Source organism: Rhodnius prolixus, unplaced genomic scaffold, assembly GCF_049639745.1.
Source record: "Rhodnius prolixus isolate KJV_2025 unplaced genomic scaffold, Rpr scaffold_9, whole genome shotgun sequence".
Taxonomy (NCBI): Eukaryota; Metazoa; Arthropoda; class Insecta; order Hemiptera; family Reduviidae; genus Rhodnius; species Rhodnius prolixus.
In genome coordinates this window covers 7911699-7931601 of record NW_027411604.1, presented here as the reverse complement: position 1 = coordinate 7931601, position 19903 = coordinate 7911699, and the positions used below count along the sequence as shown (strand labels likewise).

Below are 19903 nucleotides of genomic sequence, written 5' to 3'. Positions count from 1 at the left end.
GTAATCGTGGCGAATAGTCAGTTTAAAATTCGCTACGAACACATCAAGGCAACTTGCCAAAAACGATCATTTTGTCGTTTTTAGGCAGTTCATTAAGCGTCTTTCATTAACAGGAGTTTAAAAAGGAATCAATATATTACGCATAGGAATTCTGTATTTCATTAATCACCCATTAATTTAAGTGGTGTCGTAGGATGAATTGCTTAGTGAGTTTGTTTTGAGACTCTCATTAAATGCATGCACTTTTTTAAATTTTGTTATTATTTCTAACCACTGAGTTGAATTTTATAAAGTTTAATGACTTTCCTTTTATTAATATTTGTTTTGTGAGTATAACTTAACAAGAGTTCCGGCAATTACAGATTCAGGGTTGAATTACCAAAATGAAAATTTAACAAGTTATTGTCTAAGTAAAAAATCTTCGAAAATTAGAAGTTAAATTTTTATGATTTTTTTTTGTATTATTATTATTAATGAAGCGCATCAACATTTGAGTGATTGTAGCGCATTTTAGTGATGTCTGCCTGCCTTCGGAGGGTGTTCTTTCATGAAAAAGACCTGTAAACCTGATCTAAGGATTCACCCGACCCTAAAAGTTATTTTTAATTGGAAAAGATGGTCCTAAGCTCAATTTTTTTATTACTTTGTTTGAAATAGATATTGATGAAGTTATATAAGGTAAGAATACTCTTTCTTACTATTGAGTAAAAAATGTTAGTTTTCAAAATCAGGTAAGAACGAAGTGTTTTTTTTATACAATTTTAAATTAAAAAATAAATTAATTAATAATATTAATTGGGTACTAAAGGAAATAATTATATTTTCTTATTCATTTTTCATTTATTGAGATAAGAACTGTTCACAAAAATGAAAATCTTTGAGTTCGGACTTGGCCAAATTTGCTGAAATCTCGTGAGATTGGTTTTTATTAAACTACTCAGAATTTTAAATAACAAAGAAAAAAAGGCGTAGCTGATTCAAAAGGTTAAGTAAGAATTATGCCAATTTTTGAAAATAATAAATTTATCATTTGATAAATCTATTAACAATTTTAACTTTAATAAATAGTGAACTGGGTAACGTTGAGAATTTGTTTAAGAAAAGTATTGTTTTCTTTTTTACAACTTATGTACTTTGCACTTTGCACTAAAGGGCATCAAAGTTTTAATATTAGTTGTACTCTTCTTTTTAACTCAATGTTACATGGGCTCTGATCATGATTACTTTACTTTTTAGTTATATATTTATTTTAGGTACGTATTATTATATATGTGATTGTAAAAATGCGTTTTTTGTTTTTTTTTTCTTCAAAAAATAGATATTTAAAGATTTTACTAATAATTATCGGAAAAGAACTTGAAAAACTCATTATTTAAAGCATTCAAGACTTCATTCAAGATTAATTTTATTTCTTACAAAAATTAAAGAAATAAAGTTTTACTTAGTAAAACTCTTGAAAGAAGATATTTTTTTATTTTTTATTTATCCTCATATACAGGCTGGAAACCCATTTACAAGTGATTTCAAATTAGTAATGATACAATTATGAAATGATTGAAATACATTATTTATTGTTATATAAATTACATTTATGCATTTATATGTTACATTTCCTTACTAATTTTATATTACGATAAATGAAATATTTATAGTTGCTTCAATTATTTACATCACATTCTTTTGGTTGTTATAAATGACTATAATTTCGATGTTCCAGCAAGTATATCATCGGTGCATACAGAAAAATTAGAATTTAGAGTATTCCGATGTATTGTGGAAGTAAAAGAAAATTGTACTCTTCTTCAAGGTAACCTTCAATGTCTTACTCAATTTTTGTTTATTGTCTAGTTACTTTCTATTATATTTACTTTTTACCTTTATATATTAATTATTATTAATACTTATTGTCTAAAAATTTCAATTAACATATTTTCTTATACAGGACCTACTAATGAAACTAGTAGGCATGCAAATATTCAAGTATATCCTGCAGTTCCAGATGATATACTAAATATATATATCCGGCAAGAAAGAAATGTCCAAAATGCTTTGGATTCAGGTCGACTGAATTTATTATCCAAAAATGAATTGTGTTCAATGTCACCTACGATGTTAATGCTAATACCGGTAAACGTTTGTCTATGTTTTTACCATTATCATTAAATAATTAATATGTATATTGAAATACTATAAATTATTTGTTTACAGAGCCCCCATTTCTCATCTATAAGAGCCGAATATATTGCCGCTGCTATAAATTGCTGGCAAGAAAATTTAGCAATTGTAAGAAAGTTGATGAAATCAGTTTCTTTATCTAGTGATATGGACTGGTTCTTCATTAGTGTAAGAATATTATAAATTCCTTTTAAACAATAAATTCATTAATTTTAAGTTCTGCTAGGAATTCATTACGTATGTAAAATTCCAAATTTAAAGAAAATCTCGGGTACGAAGTTGATTATATTCAGTGATTTTTAACGATTGTTTGCACAAGTTTCAAAGAAATTTATTTATGTTCTTATAGTGAGAAAAAAAAATCATACGAAACTGCGCACCAAATATTTTTAATCATAGATAATTTGTCACTATGCATTCGTCTTGAAATTTTAGAACCAGTCTCCTCGTAGTACCAACACTTTTTTAGCAAGCACGGTTCAGTATATAAGCAAAATTGGTGATAAAGAACCCTTTTGAAACGCTGAAGTTTATTTTCTGTAAATGCGCTTTAATGAAATTTATAGAAATGTCTATAATTTAAGTAGCAGAAATATATCTTTCTTTTAATTATTCGATGTTAATGCTATTACCGGTAAAGTTAACAGTAATATTATGATTATTTAAGGCACATCAACATTTATTTATTTATTTCTTCCTCAACGAATCCTGAAGTAATTTCAAGCATGACCATTTTACTTTTATATTCATATATTTTTATTCACTATTTACAGTTACAAAATTATGAATTACCTGATTCTGTATTAAAAGTAGTTGCTGAATATGTAGTAATCAATATTAATTCAAATTTAGAAGTGTTAATTGGAGACAAATTTTCAATTTTGGAACATCTAGGTCCATCAAACGTATTATCTCATGTCAGTTTGAAAATGTAAGTATTTGGTACAAACTTGAACATATTTAAGAAATGGTTAAAATACAATTCAGGTATTTAATTCAATTTCCAATTTTGCTTTATGTTTATTTATTTAGATTGGAACAGTTAAGAAATACAAAATTTTCTCCATGGTTTTTGAATTCAAAAGCGATTAGAATATGGTCATATGCGATGGTTTTCTATGAATACCCTTTGCCATTGAACAAGTGGAATGATAACCTTACAAAGAGGTAAAATTTGAGGTTGGTTTGGTTAGGTTCTTAGGTATGGATGGTCCTAAGTTATCCGTCACGTCATGCGTGTTTTGGTTCGCAAATTGTAACCGGTAATGAAAATCCGGTACAGCTCAGAATCAGAAGAAACATGCGCGTGCTATGACCGATAAACTTCACATGTTGAAATGTATCTTCTAATTTCGTATTTCAACAGCTTTTTCGAACAGAAAGAAAGATGAAATATGCCTCTTGGCATATGGATCGTAGTTTTTAAAGAACGTTGGCCCATCCTTCATTATGATACGGTTATTAGCTTTAACGTGAAAAGGCATGAAATCTTTAGGAAGTGGATTTTAAAAACATATCATGGTCTGATTATGCTGTTGGCTGGCATATGACTTAATTATCTTTCACAGGCATCTTTTCGCCTCTAAAGGCGACCTCCTTTACAAAATATTTTCGTTTAGGAAATTCTACTACATAGTTGACTAATAATCGAGTTAATTTTATTAAATATCTAAATTTTGTAAAAAAATGTTTATTTCATTAAGGGATCCATATCGTATTTTAACTTAAAGGTTCACTCTACATTAATTACTTTTAGCTAAATCCTAATAGTAATATCTCTAGAGATCTACTGAAAACTTTGTCAAGTTTCTGACAATAGAATTTTATCTTTGTCTCTGAGTTTCGGAGAAATTAGGCAACCGGAAGAACAATTTACAACAGATGTTTTTGTTTTTTATGGCTGTCTAAATTTTCGGAAATCTTTTTTCTTAAAAAGGAATTTCAACTGTTTTCGGCACCTTAGATGGCTTATTGCGACTTTACTTTTAAAAGTGAGCTAAAAAATTAATATAGCGACTGTATAGAATTACGAGCAATCAAATTGAAATACAGAATTCTCCTTGAATAGAGAAAAGTCATGTATTTGACACAAGATTTTGTTTTTCTTACTACCTTATCAAGTATATGTTCTTTTATGCATAGGATGGAAAAAATGTTGGTTGGTGTAACTTCAGATGATCTTAGATTATTAAATTTAAACCTTATACGAAATAAATTAGATCTATTAAGAATGAATTTCTCCATTTTACAGGTAATGTTTACAACTTTCATACTAATAGTTTCCTAATACTCGATTATCTTTTTCAACACATAACTAAAATATGATGGGGTTGATATTGTGTAATTTGTTAAGCATTAAACACTTAGAAATTTTGTGGTTTCAACATCTTACGCTTTCATAAGTAAATGTTTCAATCCTGTCAAGCTCAAAGCTTTTGTAAAAAATGAAAACATGTTAAATTAAGCTCTCATTTATATGTTCATTTATATTTTGCAGATTTCATGCATATTTGTTGTAAGTGTGTAGTTTATTGGACTTCCACTTAGAGAACTCAGGTTCGGTTCAAGTTGCTCCTGTCCTTAAATTTGCTCTTTCTGTGAGCTTTTTACTGCTCAAATCTATGAAACTCTGCTCGAATGCCAGCAGTACACCGAACTAGGCTCCGAATGCCAGTGACCTCAAAATCGCGCCTTAAATATAAAAATAAAAACATTATTTTCTTTTATTCCAGATAAGAACATTGTACAATTACATCTTTGAAAAGCAAAAACCAAACAAAATAGAATGTAAATCACTGGAGTTTCTTCAAGTAAAATTATTACCCGAACAGATCCAGCAGTGTTTGTCTACCACTTTCGATTTAAGTAGAATTGCTATGCCAGAAAGCATTCATTCAATGTTTTCCGCCAAACAAGTAAGCAATATTTTTTTTTTAAATGTAGTAATACATTTAACATTGTCATCTCCTTTATGCATTCATCATTTCTCCTAGCGTTCAAAATGTTATTGAATGAAATCAAGTAAAAACGGATAATGAACAATTAAGGAAACTACTCACAAAATAATAATCTGATAATCATTTCGGATTTCTTGGTTCCTCATAGATTTCAACAAATTTACTGTTATATTAGAATTAGAAGAGTATGAATTTCTCCCTGATTCTTAGGCCTTGCAGCCAAATGACGAAATATGTTATATTACCTTACTTTTTTAAGGAACGTTCACAACATGATCGGCCAAGTTAACCCAATATGATGGGCCATTTACTTCTTTTAATTAATGCCAATTAAGTATCGGGTAGAAATTACCATAGGATCTACAACAATCACCTTACTTCAAGGAAACAGTTTCAACATTATCAATCAGTACTCTTGGTAATTGGAAGAGATTTCTTTCATAATTTTCAGTTTCTCTTGCTGCTCATAAGTGAAAGTATTTTGATTATTTAAATTTTCACGAAAGTATTAGTTTGAAGTACTCTCAATTTGAAAAACATGTACTAGCAACGTTCTCTCTCTCACACTCTCTTTCTCTCTTATTTGTTCACGAAGCATGTACAGTATATCTCCAAAACGTAGTATCACCATTTTTGGGTTTCAAAGAACTGCAATTTTAAGAACTCCTTTATTGTACTTGACTAATGTTGTATCTGCTACATAATATCAATGTACGATACATTGAAATCTTCAATTTGAAGAGGCAAGATGTAGTTAAGTGCGGTTTCAAGTTTAAGTCCTAAGTTAGAGGTTTACTATCACATAATTTTACACTAAACAAATTAAAAGATAATCCACAAATAAACTATGATAAAATTCTCTCTTCTGTTTCGAATTTAATTTTTTTTTTTCAGATTGTTTTATATCACATGCGAAAAGAAAATTTATCTCCTAATTATTTAAACCAAAGTAATTTATTGTACATCAACAAATTTGTCTTTACTTTGGCCCCTGATATCTTAGATAATTCTCTAAATAAATCATCAATAACACTATCTACACTCGTCCAGCTACAATCTCCCTTATTAACAGAAATACAGGTGAAGTTGTATATTAATACAGTGGTTTGCCATTATTTCTAGAAATTTATTTAATTTATTTTATCAATTTTCTAGGCCTTTTATTTAACGTCCAGAGGAAGAGCAATCACATTACATTCTCCATTAATTTATGAATGTTATGAATTACTCCAAGTGATCTCTGCAGCTCAAATTACAGAAGTTACGTTACCTTCAAATATATATTATCATTTGCTGTCAAATATGCCAGCAAATAATCTACCACGCTCAGTAATAATTCTCAATAAAATATGGACTGATTTAGGTCTGTTTCGTAAATATTTTTATTGTTTTCTAATGCATTTCATATAAAAATTTAACAAAGTTTTGTTTACAGCATCAGAAACAAATTTCAGAGAACTGCTATACAATCCAGATGCAACAGCATTGGTTGGTTTATTGCCATCTAAATATATAAGAAATTTTAGTGAAATTTTTATACAATCCATTTATAATTTAAAAATTAATTATTCATCAGCAATAAGTAATCTACCTGAAGGATTTGTAAGTTTATATTACAATTTATTTGTCAACATTATTTTGTGAATTGTATGATGAAAAGCTCTTGTTAAATTCTGCCAAAATTTTAATTTTCAGTTATCAATTCTTTTTGAAGAAGCTAGAGGAACTCTTTTTAATAAAAATTATAAAATTTCACATTATATTTTTATTGGAGGATTATCTTGTAATCACATATTAACGTCTAATGCAGGGGAGTTCATCGTTTTAATCGCTCAATACAATCGTTACTTAAGAGAAACAGGAAAGGTAAACTTATTTTTGTATCTAGACAACTTGGCAAATAAAAGTTGATAAAGAGATTTTTTTTCTATGAAACATGATTTAATTGTTTTTACTTCTATTGTATATATTCTAATTTAAAAAAGTCAGGGTCTAAATTAATTTTCACAAAAAGATAATTCTCACGTTTGTAATGCCCATTTGAAACATTATAACAAGTGAATAACAGTTGAAATTATAGTTAGGTCCGAAATGCTGGATAAAATCAAGGATGAATGACTTGTTAACTGACTAATAATAGTCAAAAATTTGTTAGTTTTTCAGAAAATTGTTCTAGGATTCGATAAGTTTTTATGCAAGCTAATTATTATAGCCTTATAGTCATCTTTAAAGAAATGTAATAAAGAAATCTGAATGTCTCGTGGTTAATAAAATAATAATAAAAAGTTTAATTAAGTCTTCCTACAGAAGAGTGCGTTACTGTAATATTGCTTTTCTTATTTTGATGATTTCTTCTTTTGACATTTCGCCCAAATTCGCTACTCCCCTTTTGGGAATTTCAATAGAAATGGGATAAGTTAATACAATACATATTATTAACTACTCAAAAAAATTCACGTTCGAAACCAAAATTTTCATTCTATCTCACTAACAGTAAATGTTTAAGAGAAATGAGGCTTTCCATTCGTATTTATTAATGAAAAATATTTCATTCCTTCATAATTTTATTATTGTATTAATTTTAAGAAATTTGTTATTTTTTAGGACTTTCCAAAAAATTTACAAAGTTGTGCCGTCAGAAAGCTGTATGAATATTTGGAAATGAAAAGCCTACTTTTACAACACTACATTTCTGAGAGTATCATATCGTATTTGACTGAATCTGATATTGAAGCAGTAGGAGGTATTTATTTTAACTATTTGATTGGAATGAATCGTTCAAGTTATCAAGATTTTGAACAGTGGCTCTCTTTCTCAGATCCGAGAAAAATGAATTGAAAATTAATTTGAGGGAGGTAGAAATAAAGAAATTAACGTTGTAATGCCGATCCAATAAAGTACCAAAAAGTCTTAAATGGTTTACTATTCAGATATAATGTTTGTACATATGTATGTGCAGTCGGCGATTTGAATGTGCTTATGTGCAACAGAAATTTGTATTGTTCTTTTTTTTTTCGGTGACTGATTCATTAATCCAGAAGAAAAGAATAATGCCAATTTCAGTCATTATTTTTTTATGTTTGCCGAGCTTTCGACCAAGGGACTAGGTCATCTTCAGGGCTTACATTATTGACAGTTACAATAATTTGATTACATTGTTCATTGTTAAGTTGTTCAAGTAAGTAGTTCATTGTTCATAATGAGTTCATAAGCAGACAGGACTAGAAGACTCACTAACTTTACCAATAACAATATAAACAAAAATTGTAATTGTCAATAACATAAGCCTTGAAGATGACCTAGACCCTCGGTAAAAATAAAAAAATAATGACTGAAATTGGCATTATCCTTGGATTTTATTTAATAGTTAATAAAAGAAATGCACAGTAAAGTTGTTTGCTAGTCGCCTCCGTCCACGACACCTAATTGGTACTTGGACGTAAAGCCCGCCTGAAAAAATAGGCATCACTTTAGTTTTCATTTAGTTGATATAGATAGATCCAGCGACCTAGAATTTAAAAAAAGCATAGGCAAAGGAAAAATTCGTTTAAAAATAAATATCCTTCCAAAAACAAAGACAACTTCTGGAGTTGGGAATTGAGTATTATACTCACTTAGCAAAATGACTTCTTAGACTGAGACTACTTTTTTTTAAACTTGTTATTTTATTTTAGTACTGTTTAGGTTTCGTAGTCATGTTCATATTGTTTGGGTTTCATTAATAATGTTTTCTTGTGATTTAATCAATCACTTTCTATGTCAATATAAAATTGTTTTTTAGGATATGTACTCACATCACTTCCAGTTGAAGATTTGGTTACCTCTGAAAATATTGAAGATATTGTTAGAGCAATTGGTAGATGTTCACTTTCAGAACTTATGGTTGCAGCTTCAAAAGAGAAATTGAGAAATATAGCTAAAAGTTACATGGAAGTCTATGTAAATTTATTAAAATTTAGTGCCTACTTTTTATAATTTTCTATGTGTATAAAATTTATTAATACTTACAAATATTGTTTGATTTTTCATTTTAGGGAAGCACAGACTATAGTTTATTTAATTTAGGGAATTTAACACTGTTTTTACCAGAATATTTTATGAAAGATATTAATTCCAGAGATTTTAAACTCATGTTAGAGAGCGGTTATCTGGATCGTAGGACTTGTGCAAATTCAAACGAACGGAAAGCAATAGCAAGTCTAGTTAAAACAACATTTGGGTATTTGTCTTTACTCATTAATTTAAAAAATTCAAAAATCTTTTCAGCAGAGCTTAGCCAAATTTTACATTAGTGCAGAATCTTCGAACATGCTTTACACACTTATTCCATGTATTTTATTCTGACATCGTTACCGACTTCTCATTAATTGATTATTACTTTCAGTGATATTAAGACCTGGACTCCACAATCGCTAGTTACACTTGGAGATATGTTATTAATTGTAGCTGATGAACTTCATTTAATTGAAAATAGATTTTTAATGCAAGCAGCTGATTTAATAACTCTAAACTATCATCAGCTTATGGATTGGCCAAAACCCTCTCCTTTTTTTGAAGTAAGTTACTCATTAAAGATTAAATCAGAATTTTTTTTTTTTAAGTCAGTATTTATTTTTAAATAAAAACTAGTAACTAGGCAATAACTAGCAGTATTTTGACTTTAGAAAAAACTGGAGTTCCAGCATTGGGAGCTCCAAGAAATTTGGCAAATAAGCATTTTTGTTTTAATACATATTAGCTAAAACTTTTTTGTGCTGCACACGTAAAGAGATTAAAGCAAATAAATATTATTATTGAAGTGCAATAAAAATTTGAATCTTGATGTTTTAGACTTGTGCCCGAAAACTCGAAAAAGCCGAAAATGAACTCTTCATACAATCTTTACAAAAATTAGTAAGCTGGTTATTAGATGGGTTGATAATGCAAGAAAATAGTATTATATTTCCTAAACCAGTGGAACTTCTTTATGATAAGGCAATTTTCCAGAATGTATCATTATTAGATGTACATATTGAGACTAGAAAAGTTATAGGCAACAGCGAAGATAACAGTTTAGAAAATAGTGGTTATTCTAGTACTTTAGTTGGTACACTATCAGATGTTGCTCCATCACAGGTTGATAGTACGACTATAGCCGCACAGAGTGAATACAGCGTACAAGAAAGTTCTTCAAATAAAGATAACGTGACCATTAATTATCATGGCAATGGAAATTCTTTTCAAGATACTAAGTCTAATTCAAGTACTGAACACTTCAAGGATATTAATGGCATTTTAGTTAGTACTCAAATTTATATTTCTGAATTAAATAAGATTAGAGGCGAAACCGAAGAGGCAAATATCTTTACCTCACCCTATGAAAAAGAAAATGTCCATACCACGTTATCTAGAAGCAGTATTACTGAGGATTATAAAGATGTTTTTCAGAAATCAACTGAGAGAGAACTGATAATTAAAGATGTTGATCGACTGACATTTATTAATACATCAACATTGCAACCTACTGTTTATAATTCTGCCACAAATGAGAATATTAGTGAAATGATCAGCACAACTTCTTTTAAAGATAAAGTCAAGTCCTCTTGGACTGAATCATTTCTTGAAGATCCTACTGTGTCAACTCTCTTTCTCAATTTTACATCTCAATATTACAACACAAATTTAAGTAGCAGTTATACTCCAGATTTGCTAACTACGACCGAAGAGACTTTTATAGATTTCCAGAATATTGATAAGAACAGTACTCATACCATTTCTGATTTAAGCAGTACTTTTGATATACATATACCTGAAATAACCACTATTGATGCTTTGCAAGGAAGTGAAAATCAGTTTCAATCAAAAGGCTTTTCAAATAATTCTGAAGAGCGTCAAACTTCAAGTGTACAATTAAATAATTTTATAAATCATTCACACAATGAAAAGGTAGCTGAGTCTGCAATAAAAACGACTAAACAGATTTTCAAAAATAAATTGAAAAAATTATTTAGATTTATCTCCAAACCCAAACCTGCTGTTATATCATATAATGAAAGTACTGCGAACACTTCTCCTACAAAAATTCCCAGTTTCTCTGTGGTAAATAACACAGATTCCGAAACTATAAATGATTTCTTTGATTTTTCCACCCCAAGCTTTTCAACAAGTACGCTAGAAGTTGTAAGTCCGGTAACTATTACAGTCCCACAAGATATTGAAATCAATAAGTTTCATGTAAAAGAAGAATCCAATAGTTCAGAAGTTGTTGTTTCAAATAGTACTCAAAATGATAAGGAAACCGAGTTAACTACGAAGACAACCACAGGATTACTTTTCAATGATAAAGTGAAAAAATTATTTAAAATTTTCTCAAAGACTAAACCAAGTTTTATTACTCTAGAAAGCACGAATGAAACTAGAACCGAAATGAACAGTTATTCTGATCAAGAAAATATCAATTCTGCAATTTTACCTAATGAATCCTTTGGCGATATCACTCATGAAAACTCTTCTAAAGGAAGAAGTACAGTAGTCACTAGCGAAAAAAACTTAAATGCTTCCGATATTCCGATTGCCATACAAAATAATCGAAGATCTATATTAAGAAGAAGTATTTCTAGAAAGGTAAATAGCTTTTTGTTTAAATTATTATTATACTGCTTTTTGTTTATTACTACTATAATCTCATTGTAGCAGATAACTTGCGCTCAGATTCGGATATTAGGAAACATTATTGAAATTATCGTAACTGAAGATTTCATTACTATGATGTCTGATGAAGAATTAAACAATTGTGTAGATATGTTTGGTCAAATGAATTTATCAAGAACTCTACAAATGTTAATATGGAAACGAATTCAGAAGGTGAGAAGAAAGTTGTATTTAATTCAAACAAAAATTATTCTATTGTTATTGTAACTCAACTTATTAGTTACTTAGAGAACGAGATTTCACTTTTCAATAGATGATCCTCTCTAACTACAAATATATATATTATTACTGAAGTTTTTAATTTGTTTTACTAATTTTCCTTTCATAAATGTTTATTTTAAGTTGAATATATTTATTAAATTAATTTCAAAATAAATAGTTGCTGATAAGAATAAAATAGGTTAGTTCTAGTTCTTATCTAGATGATTAGTATAATACATTTGCATTTCTTTTTTCTATGAAAGTGATTCTTGCATTCTTATTTTCCAGCTTGAATTTCATTTACTTGGGAAGTTAGTTGGCGCTGCGCAGATAACTGATATAAAAAGATTGGATTTAAATTTAACAAAGCCATGGATACTGGAATCCTTGCACATCTTAGGGATGTATGGCAGTAAACCTGCTGTAAGAATTAAGCCTTTCTTAAATTCAGTTTATTTATCTTTAGAGAAAGTTAAAGATTTTCAAGACTTAATGGTGAAGACTAGAAAATTAGAGACTAGGACAAAGAAAATATTCTTATTTGTTTTATTTTCAAGAATTTAAAAACAGTACATTCACAAATGAATCAATACTTTTTACTTCCTGTATTTCTTGTTAAGAAATGCCCTCATTCCTAGTAATTGTCTATGTCAGTTTCCTAACTCAGGAAATATATTCTTAAAATTAAATTAATAAATACAGCAATAGTTTTATTATACTAGCTATCCATTACAAGATTTGGCATTCTGAGGCTTATTAGAGCGCTTGTCAATTTGAAGTTTGAATGTCCTGGCCGAGGTTCACTCCACCCAGTACCTAAAAAAACACTGTAAAATATTTTTAACAAAAACTGATGCATCTTTAAAATACTAATAATTATTTAATATTTCAGAAATTATATTTGGCCAATGAAATTGGTAAAACAGCCTTCCCTTTGAATCTGGAATCTGTTGTGTCCTTGGGTCCACTGATGTGCCATTTACTACCTCTATCAAAATTTTTGAGTCCAGAAATATTTCTTCAATCGTCTAAGATTTTAGGAAAAATATTAACCTGTAATCCACAATGTTTAGATAAAATGATTAGAATAGCGATGAATGAAAAGGCTTTTGGTTCGATTGAAAACTGGACTGCAGCAGATGTAAATACTTTAGGTGTTATAATTGCTGGTAATTATTTTGATTTTTATTTGTGGATATTGTATCGTTTCAAAAATTTTTGATATTGTAAGTGATATAACCTGTTTAGGAACTATATTTGTTATTTATTTCAGGTTTGTCTACAGATGAATTATATGAAATGTTTACAAATAATTTTAAGGCCCTGAGTGAAATTAGTGCAGAAGCTATGGAGTGTATTGTGAAATATCGTCAACAGGCAAGCCAACATCAAATTTTTACAAAAACTAGTTTAAAACTTTCCCAAACTTTTCTCGAGTGTAGTTAGTCCGAAAAAATTTGCTTTTTGTAAATGGTAGTTTTATTACGTTATATTAGGTATGCAGGTATCTAGAGGAGCTCATGCTGAAAATAAGCATAACTTGAAGCATACGAATCAATTCTGCAGCACGGCTGCAGAATTTAGACAAAGAGAGTTCTTGGTCATTGTTATAATTGATTGCTATTTGGTAGTTTTTTGAGTCAAAAAGGAAGTTGAGAACTTTTTCTGTCAATTCATTCTGCATTCAAGGCTTTGAGCAAGCTCCAAATTAGAGGGAGATTAAAGACTGAAGCAGTAAGGGATTGAAGAAACTTTGGAGAAAAGCTTATGATGCCTCCAGGTTAAAATTCTGTTTATGATTCGAAAAGTTTATTTTTAGTCTTTGGGTTGAGTGTAGTTAAGTGGATCGGTGATCGTAATGGCTGGGCATGCTGGGGTGGCCATTTATCTATACAAGATAAGCAGAATGGTCAGTTTTTAGAGCAAGAGTTGTGATGATGGGCTTTGGGCAATAGGTAGTGATGGGCAGAACGAGTCCGTCTTTGGACTCGTTGGATTTGAATCAGTTCCAGGGTTGGAATCGATTCCAACAACTCGTTCACCGATTCCGGTCTCTGTACTTACCCTATGCATTAGTAACATTGTCACGCAATTTATTAAAAAATATCATTAAATGTTAGCTTTCCCAGTTAATAACAAAACTATATTTCTTTAACACACATTGAGTACTATCCCTAATTTCCAATTGCACTGATAAATATAAAATTAACAACGTAACACAAAAATTAACATAAAAATAGACTAGTCAATTATAAAAATTAAAGCAATGCTGTTTAGTCATTATCTAGCTTGACCACTGGAAGACTGGAGTTAATGTGCTTCAAGAGGATCCAAGATAGAGAAACGGAAATGGGTAGGAAATTATTCCCATAAAAAAAAATCTAACCCTTCAAGCAAAATGATAATTACTCATAAATAAAGAAATATTTATTTACTAGGACTTGTATATCAAGCTTTAAAAATATTATCTCATTATCTTACGAAAAGAAAAAGCTGTGTGCTTAATCTTTAACATAGCGCTGGACACTCTTATTCTTATCTTCATTGGGTAAGTTTAACCGTGTACATGACCGTGAGACAGTCAAAGTAACACTGAGCCAAAATTTAGTATTACCTAATTGGTTTACTTACTGCAGTATCCCTCCCACTCTATCACCAATTTCACAAACATTCATCGATTGGAAATAATTTTTAGTTAAATATTCGTTTTATTTGAATACAAAAAACATTATAACGCTTTCTTAAGATGATTTTAATTTTTAAAATTTGTTTTTGTCCATTACTCTTATAAAATACGAAGAATTTCAAATAAAATATAATATACAAACACAATGATCTAGTGTGCAGGTGGAGTCAGTCCTCGTTACCATAGCAATGGAACCGTTAAACAACTCCGGTTCCAGCTCCAGCAATTTCTATTGGCTAGATTCAGTGAACGAAAAAATGGAACGAGTCCGGTTTCAAAAGGATTTAAATCACTCCGGATTCGACTCCACCAACTCCAGTGGATTTAACCAATGAAAATGCTAGAGCTGGGCCGGAGTCGTTTAACGGTTCCGTTGTCATGGTAACTACGACTGACTCCACCTGCACACTAGATCATTCTGTGTTTGTATATTATATTTTATTTGAAATTCTTCGTATTTTATAAGAGTAATGGACAAAAACAAATTTTAAAAATTCAAATCATCTTAAGAAAGCGTTATAATGTTTTTTGTATTCCAATGAAACGAATATTTAACTAAAAAATATTTTTAATCGATGAATGTTTGTGAAATAGGTGATAGAGTGGGAGGGATACTACACTAAGTAAACCAGTTAGGTAATACTAAATTTTGGCCCAGTTTTACTTTGACCGTCTAGCTGACATGTACACGTTCAAAATTACGCCAATGAAGATGAGAGTAAGTGTCCAGCGCTAAGTTTAAGATTAAGCACACAGCTTTTTCTTTTTGTAAAACAATAAGATAATATTTTAAAAGCTTGATATTCAATTCTTAGTAAATAAATATTATGAGTAATTATAATTTTGAAGGGTTAGAATTTTTATGGAATAATTTCCTACCCATTTCCGTTTCTCTACCTTGAATACTCTTGAAGTAAGTTAACTCCAGTCTTCTAGTGGTCAAGCTAGATAATGACAAAACTGCATTGCTTTAATTTATATTTGACTAGCCTATTTTTGTGTTAATTTTTGTATTACGTTGTTAATTTTATATTTATCAGAGCAATTGGAAATTAGGGATAGTACTCAATGTGTGTTAAAGAAATATAGTTTTGTTATTAACTGGGAAAGCTAACATTTAATGATATAATAATATAATAAATTGCGTGACATTTGTTCTTATGTTTAATCGTTCCAAACCTTCTGCTGCCTCATTTTCATTTTTATTTGCCTAAATTTTTTGGGGCGGGGCGGAATCACTTTTTTTAAAAATAGGGATTTGAATCAACTCGTTCCACCATCGGACTCGTTCCAATGGAACGAGTCCGCTCAAATAGCCCATCACTAGCAATAGGTACCATTACTTGATCATAGTGATGGGCAGAACGAGTCCGCGTTTGGAGTCGTTGGATTTGAATCAGTTCCAGGGTTGGAATCGATTCCAACAACTCGTTCACTGATTCCAGTCTGTACTTACCCTATGCATTTGTACAAATGTCACGCATTGTAATTAAATAAATAATTAAAAGTTAGCTTTTCCAGTTAATAACAAAACTATATTTCTTTAACACACATTAAGTAGTTCCCTAATTCCCAATTGATCTGATAAATATAAAATTAACAACGTAACCAAATATTAACAAAAATAGGCTAGTCAAATATAAAAATTAAAGCAACTGCAGTTTTGTCGTTATCTAGCTTGACCACCGGAGTTAACTTGATTCAAGAAGAAAAACGCAAATGGGTAGGAAATTATTCCCATAAAAAAAAATTATAACCCTTCAAACAAAATGATAATTACTCATAAAGAAAGAAATATTTATTTACTATGAATTAATATCAAGCTTTTAAAATATCTTATTATTTTACAAAAAGAAAAAGCTGTGTGCCAAATCTTTAACTTAGCGGCTGGACGCTCTTTCTCTTATCTTCATTGGCGAAAGTTAAATCGTGTACATGTCATGACGACGATCAAAGTAATACTGAGCTAAAAAATAGTATTACCTAACTGCTTTACTTACTGCTGTATCCCTCCCACTCTATCACCTATTTCACAAACATTCGTCGATTGGAAGTAGGTTTTAGTTAAATATTTGTTTCATTTGAAAACAAAAAACATTATAACGCTTTCTCAAGATGTTTTTAAGTTTTAAAAATTTGTTTTTGTCCATTACTCTTGTAAAATACGAAGAATTTTAAATAAAATATAATATACAAACACAAATGATCTAGAATGCAGGTGGAGTCAGTCGGCGTTGTCATGGTGATGGAACCGTTTAACGACTCCGGTTCCAGCTCCAGCATTTTCTATTGGCTAGATTCAGTGAACGAAAAAATGGAACGAGTCCGGTTTCAAAAGGATTTAAATCACTCCGGATTTGACTCCACCAATTCCAGTGGATTTAACCAATGAAATTGCTGGTGTTGGGCCGGAGTCGTTAAACGGTTCCATCACCATGACAACGCCGACTGACTCCACCTGCACTCTAGATCATTCTGTGTTTGTATATTATATTTTATTCGAAATTCTTCGTATATTATAAGAGTAATGGACAAAAACAAATTTTTAAAAATTAAAAACATCTTGAGAAAGCGTTATAATGTTTTTTGTTTTCAAATGAAACGAATATTAAACTACAACCCATTTCCAATCGACGAATGTTTGTGAAGTAGGTGATAGAGTGGGAGGGATACAGCAGTAAGTAAACCAGTTAGGTAATACTATTTTTTAGCTCAGTATTACTTTGATCGTCGTAATAACATGTACACGATTTAACTTTCGCCAATGAAGATAAGAGAAAGAGCGTCCAGCCGCTAAGTTAAAGATTAAGCACACAGCATTTTCTATATGTAAAATAAAATATTAAATAATAAGTAAAGTAACTACAGCATTGCTTTTTAATTAACGAGATGGGTGTGCCTGGTGTTTCTTTGCAAGGTTCGCTATATTGGGTACGAAATTATTTTTCCTTCGACTCCCTGTCTTAGATCGACCCCTACTTTTGTTTAGAAATTAACAAAATAATAAAATGAATATTATTTTAGAATCGATATTCTAAAAAAACCTTGGAACTTATTTTATTCTTCAAGCATCAGTATTTAAGCTCGCCAGATTTTGTATTTTGGTGTGGATTCCTCTTACAAGTTGGAATGTGTCAGTGAACTTCTACATAGTAGCCTTAAGTGAGTTTTATTTTAGTGTAAACGACTACAGTATTAATTATTTTCATTTTAATTTGCCTCAATTTTTTGGGGCGGGGCGGAATCACTTTTTTTTAAAATAGGGATTTGAATCAACTCGTTCCACCATCGGACTCGTTCCAGTGGAACGAGTCCGCTCTAATAGCCCATCACTACTTGATCAGTGCTTGATCAGATTACTTGGTCAGTGGTAGATATTTTAGGAGAGGAAAAGAAGTAAGATTTGTATTTCAGAAATAATCTGTGATATTTTAGATAGATGGTAAAAGGTTCTATTTGGTAGAGGCTCTTAGGTGAGATTTTGTGCAGGGTGTATGAATAAAAGTCACTTGAGCTCAAGTCTTGCCCTCTGGGGCACCCTGTTAGTAATATGCAATTGGTGTAAGAGCGAGTAAAAAACTATTGCAATTCTTCAATTATAAACTTGAAAAGTTTTCTTAATGCAAGCATATGAGCATATACGAGCGTATCACCTACATTTGAAATTCTAAGATTTTTACGTTTTGACAGAGTTAAGGTAAGTATTGATTACTAGAATGAAATATACGCTTTAAGGTTCTTTCTCAGTAATTCTAATTCTACAAAATGACGTCAGTGCATGGTTTTAGAAATGTAGGTTATTCTTTCATCTTAAGGAGTGTGGAGTCAAACTTTATAAAAAAGTAGTACAAGCTAAATATTTATTATTTTCAGGCTTTGAGATTTATAAAAAAGGACACAATTTATTCCTTACCTCCTTCAGCTGCTTTTGTTTTAAATCAAACAGCTTTTAATAGTTTAGATGATTTACAAAAATATGATTTAACAAAATATCTGTCAGAGCCTTCTTATAATGAATTTACTTCAGAAAAATCAATATCAGTTCGTGCTGAAAGATACATCTTAATTATTTACTTTTTTATAGTGGGATTTACTATACTACTGTAACGTACTTGTATAGATTACAAAGTAATCATTATTATTATTCGTAATATTTTATTATATTTTAAAGAATTCAGGGCCTTTATGGTAACGTCAGTATGAGGAATTTATTGTTATATTTTTAAATAAATATTTGTGCCTTATTTAAATTGTTTAAAGAAAAGTGTTTGTAGTTGAATTCTAGTCAAAATAAACTACCCTGATCCAAAATATACTAAAAGCGTTTATTGTTTATTTATTTATTTTTTATTGTGATTTTATTAAAGAGTTTGTGTGAGATCCGAGTTCATTTTCTCCAGCTATGTTGGATTCAGGAAGAGGAAAATAGTTCCACCAATAGGCAATTGATTTATTATTGATAAGTTATCTTTTAAGTGGTACTAGCATTCAAGTAAACCTTTGAAAGATTAAATTCACTACCATCAGTACTTTCTCTGAACTATTTTACTCTCTTTTTTACATCAGTAAAAGATAATACTATTTAAAAAGATTTATAATGTTAACTTGGCCTTTCTTTAGGATCCCGACACATTTTCAAGTAGACATACGTCTTATGCAGTATATAAGAAACCACTCTATGGACTTCTTGAACCCATCGATCTGGTCCTTTTTATCCCTCATCCTTAGCACACTTCGTTCTATGGCGTATAGGGTTATTTCTAAAGGAAGGATTTCCTTTAAAATTAGACATAAGTTAGACATAGATAAGCTTTTCTTGAATGAATACAGTTTACGGTTTAAGTTCCACATATACGTAATTAAGAAGGGTTAAATGTGTAGTTAAAGTTCCAAATTTGATGAAAATTCCATGAGGAAGTACTATTTTAGTGAAAGGATTATTTATTAACTTTAAATTATTACTTAAATTAATTCATAATTACTTAAAAATACGGCAGCTTTTTATTAAACTTTCTATTCTTATTGCAGTAGCATTGGTCTACAACTTTTTATTTTAAATTTCTGAACAATCAGATTACAGGTACTCTTGAGACAGGGTATTTTAAAGTACCCCTTCAGTGTGATGTTTGACTCTACGAGTTTTGTGTTTTTATTTTGATTAAATTCAGAGTTCGAAGAAAATTTCACAACTACA

General features: G+C 30.0%; 1 protein-coding gene across 2 annotated transcripts; it reads left to right on the top strand.

Moving 5' to 3' along the window:
- The first annotated feature begins 1133 nt into the window (after positions 1-1133).
- Positions 1134-19020, top strand: LOC141454134 (uncharacterized). 2 transcript variants are annotated; one of them, XM_074128013.1, is made up of 22 exons: positions 1134-1253; positions 1718-1807; positions 1943-2127; positions 2209-2343; positions 2949-3106; positions 3208-3342; positions 4318-4426; positions 4908-5090; positions 6027-6212; positions 6288-6495; positions 6568-6734; positions 6828-6998; positions 7737-7875; positions 8914-9071; positions 9167-9351; positions 9517-9688; positions 9963-11735; positions 11808-11975; positions 12312-12446; positions 12916-13192; positions 13297-13400; positions 18583-19020. In XM_074128013.1, the coding sequence occupies exons 1-22, from the start codon at positions 1217-1219 to the stop codon at positions 18814-18816; spliced, it is 5109 nt and encodes a 1702-aa protein (XP_073984114.1). In that variant the 5' UTR covers positions 1134-1216; the 3' UTR covers positions 18817-19020. The 2 variants fall into 2 exon arrangements, with proteins under 2 accessions (XP_073984114.1, XP_073984113.1); XM_074128012.1 differs by having other exon boundaries at positions 11805-11975.
- The last annotated feature ends 883 nt before the right edge of the window (positions 19021-19903 follow it).

What these genes read in the sequence shown, in the direction of transcription:
- LOC141454134 (XM_074128012.1), top strand. Translation starts at nt 1,217, where the DNA reads ATGATTACTTTACTTTTTAGTTATATATTTATTTTAG. An exon ending in TCTCATGTCAGTTTGAAAAT is followed by an intron (nt 3,107 to 3,207) that starts GTAAGTATTTGG and finishes TTATTTATTTAG; the next exon opens with ATTGGAACAGTTAAGAAATA. An exon ending in TATGGAAACGAATTCAGAAG is followed by an intron (nt 11,976 to 12,311) that starts GTGAGAAGAAAG and finishes CTTATTTTCCAG; the next exon opens with CTTGAATTTCATTTACTTGG.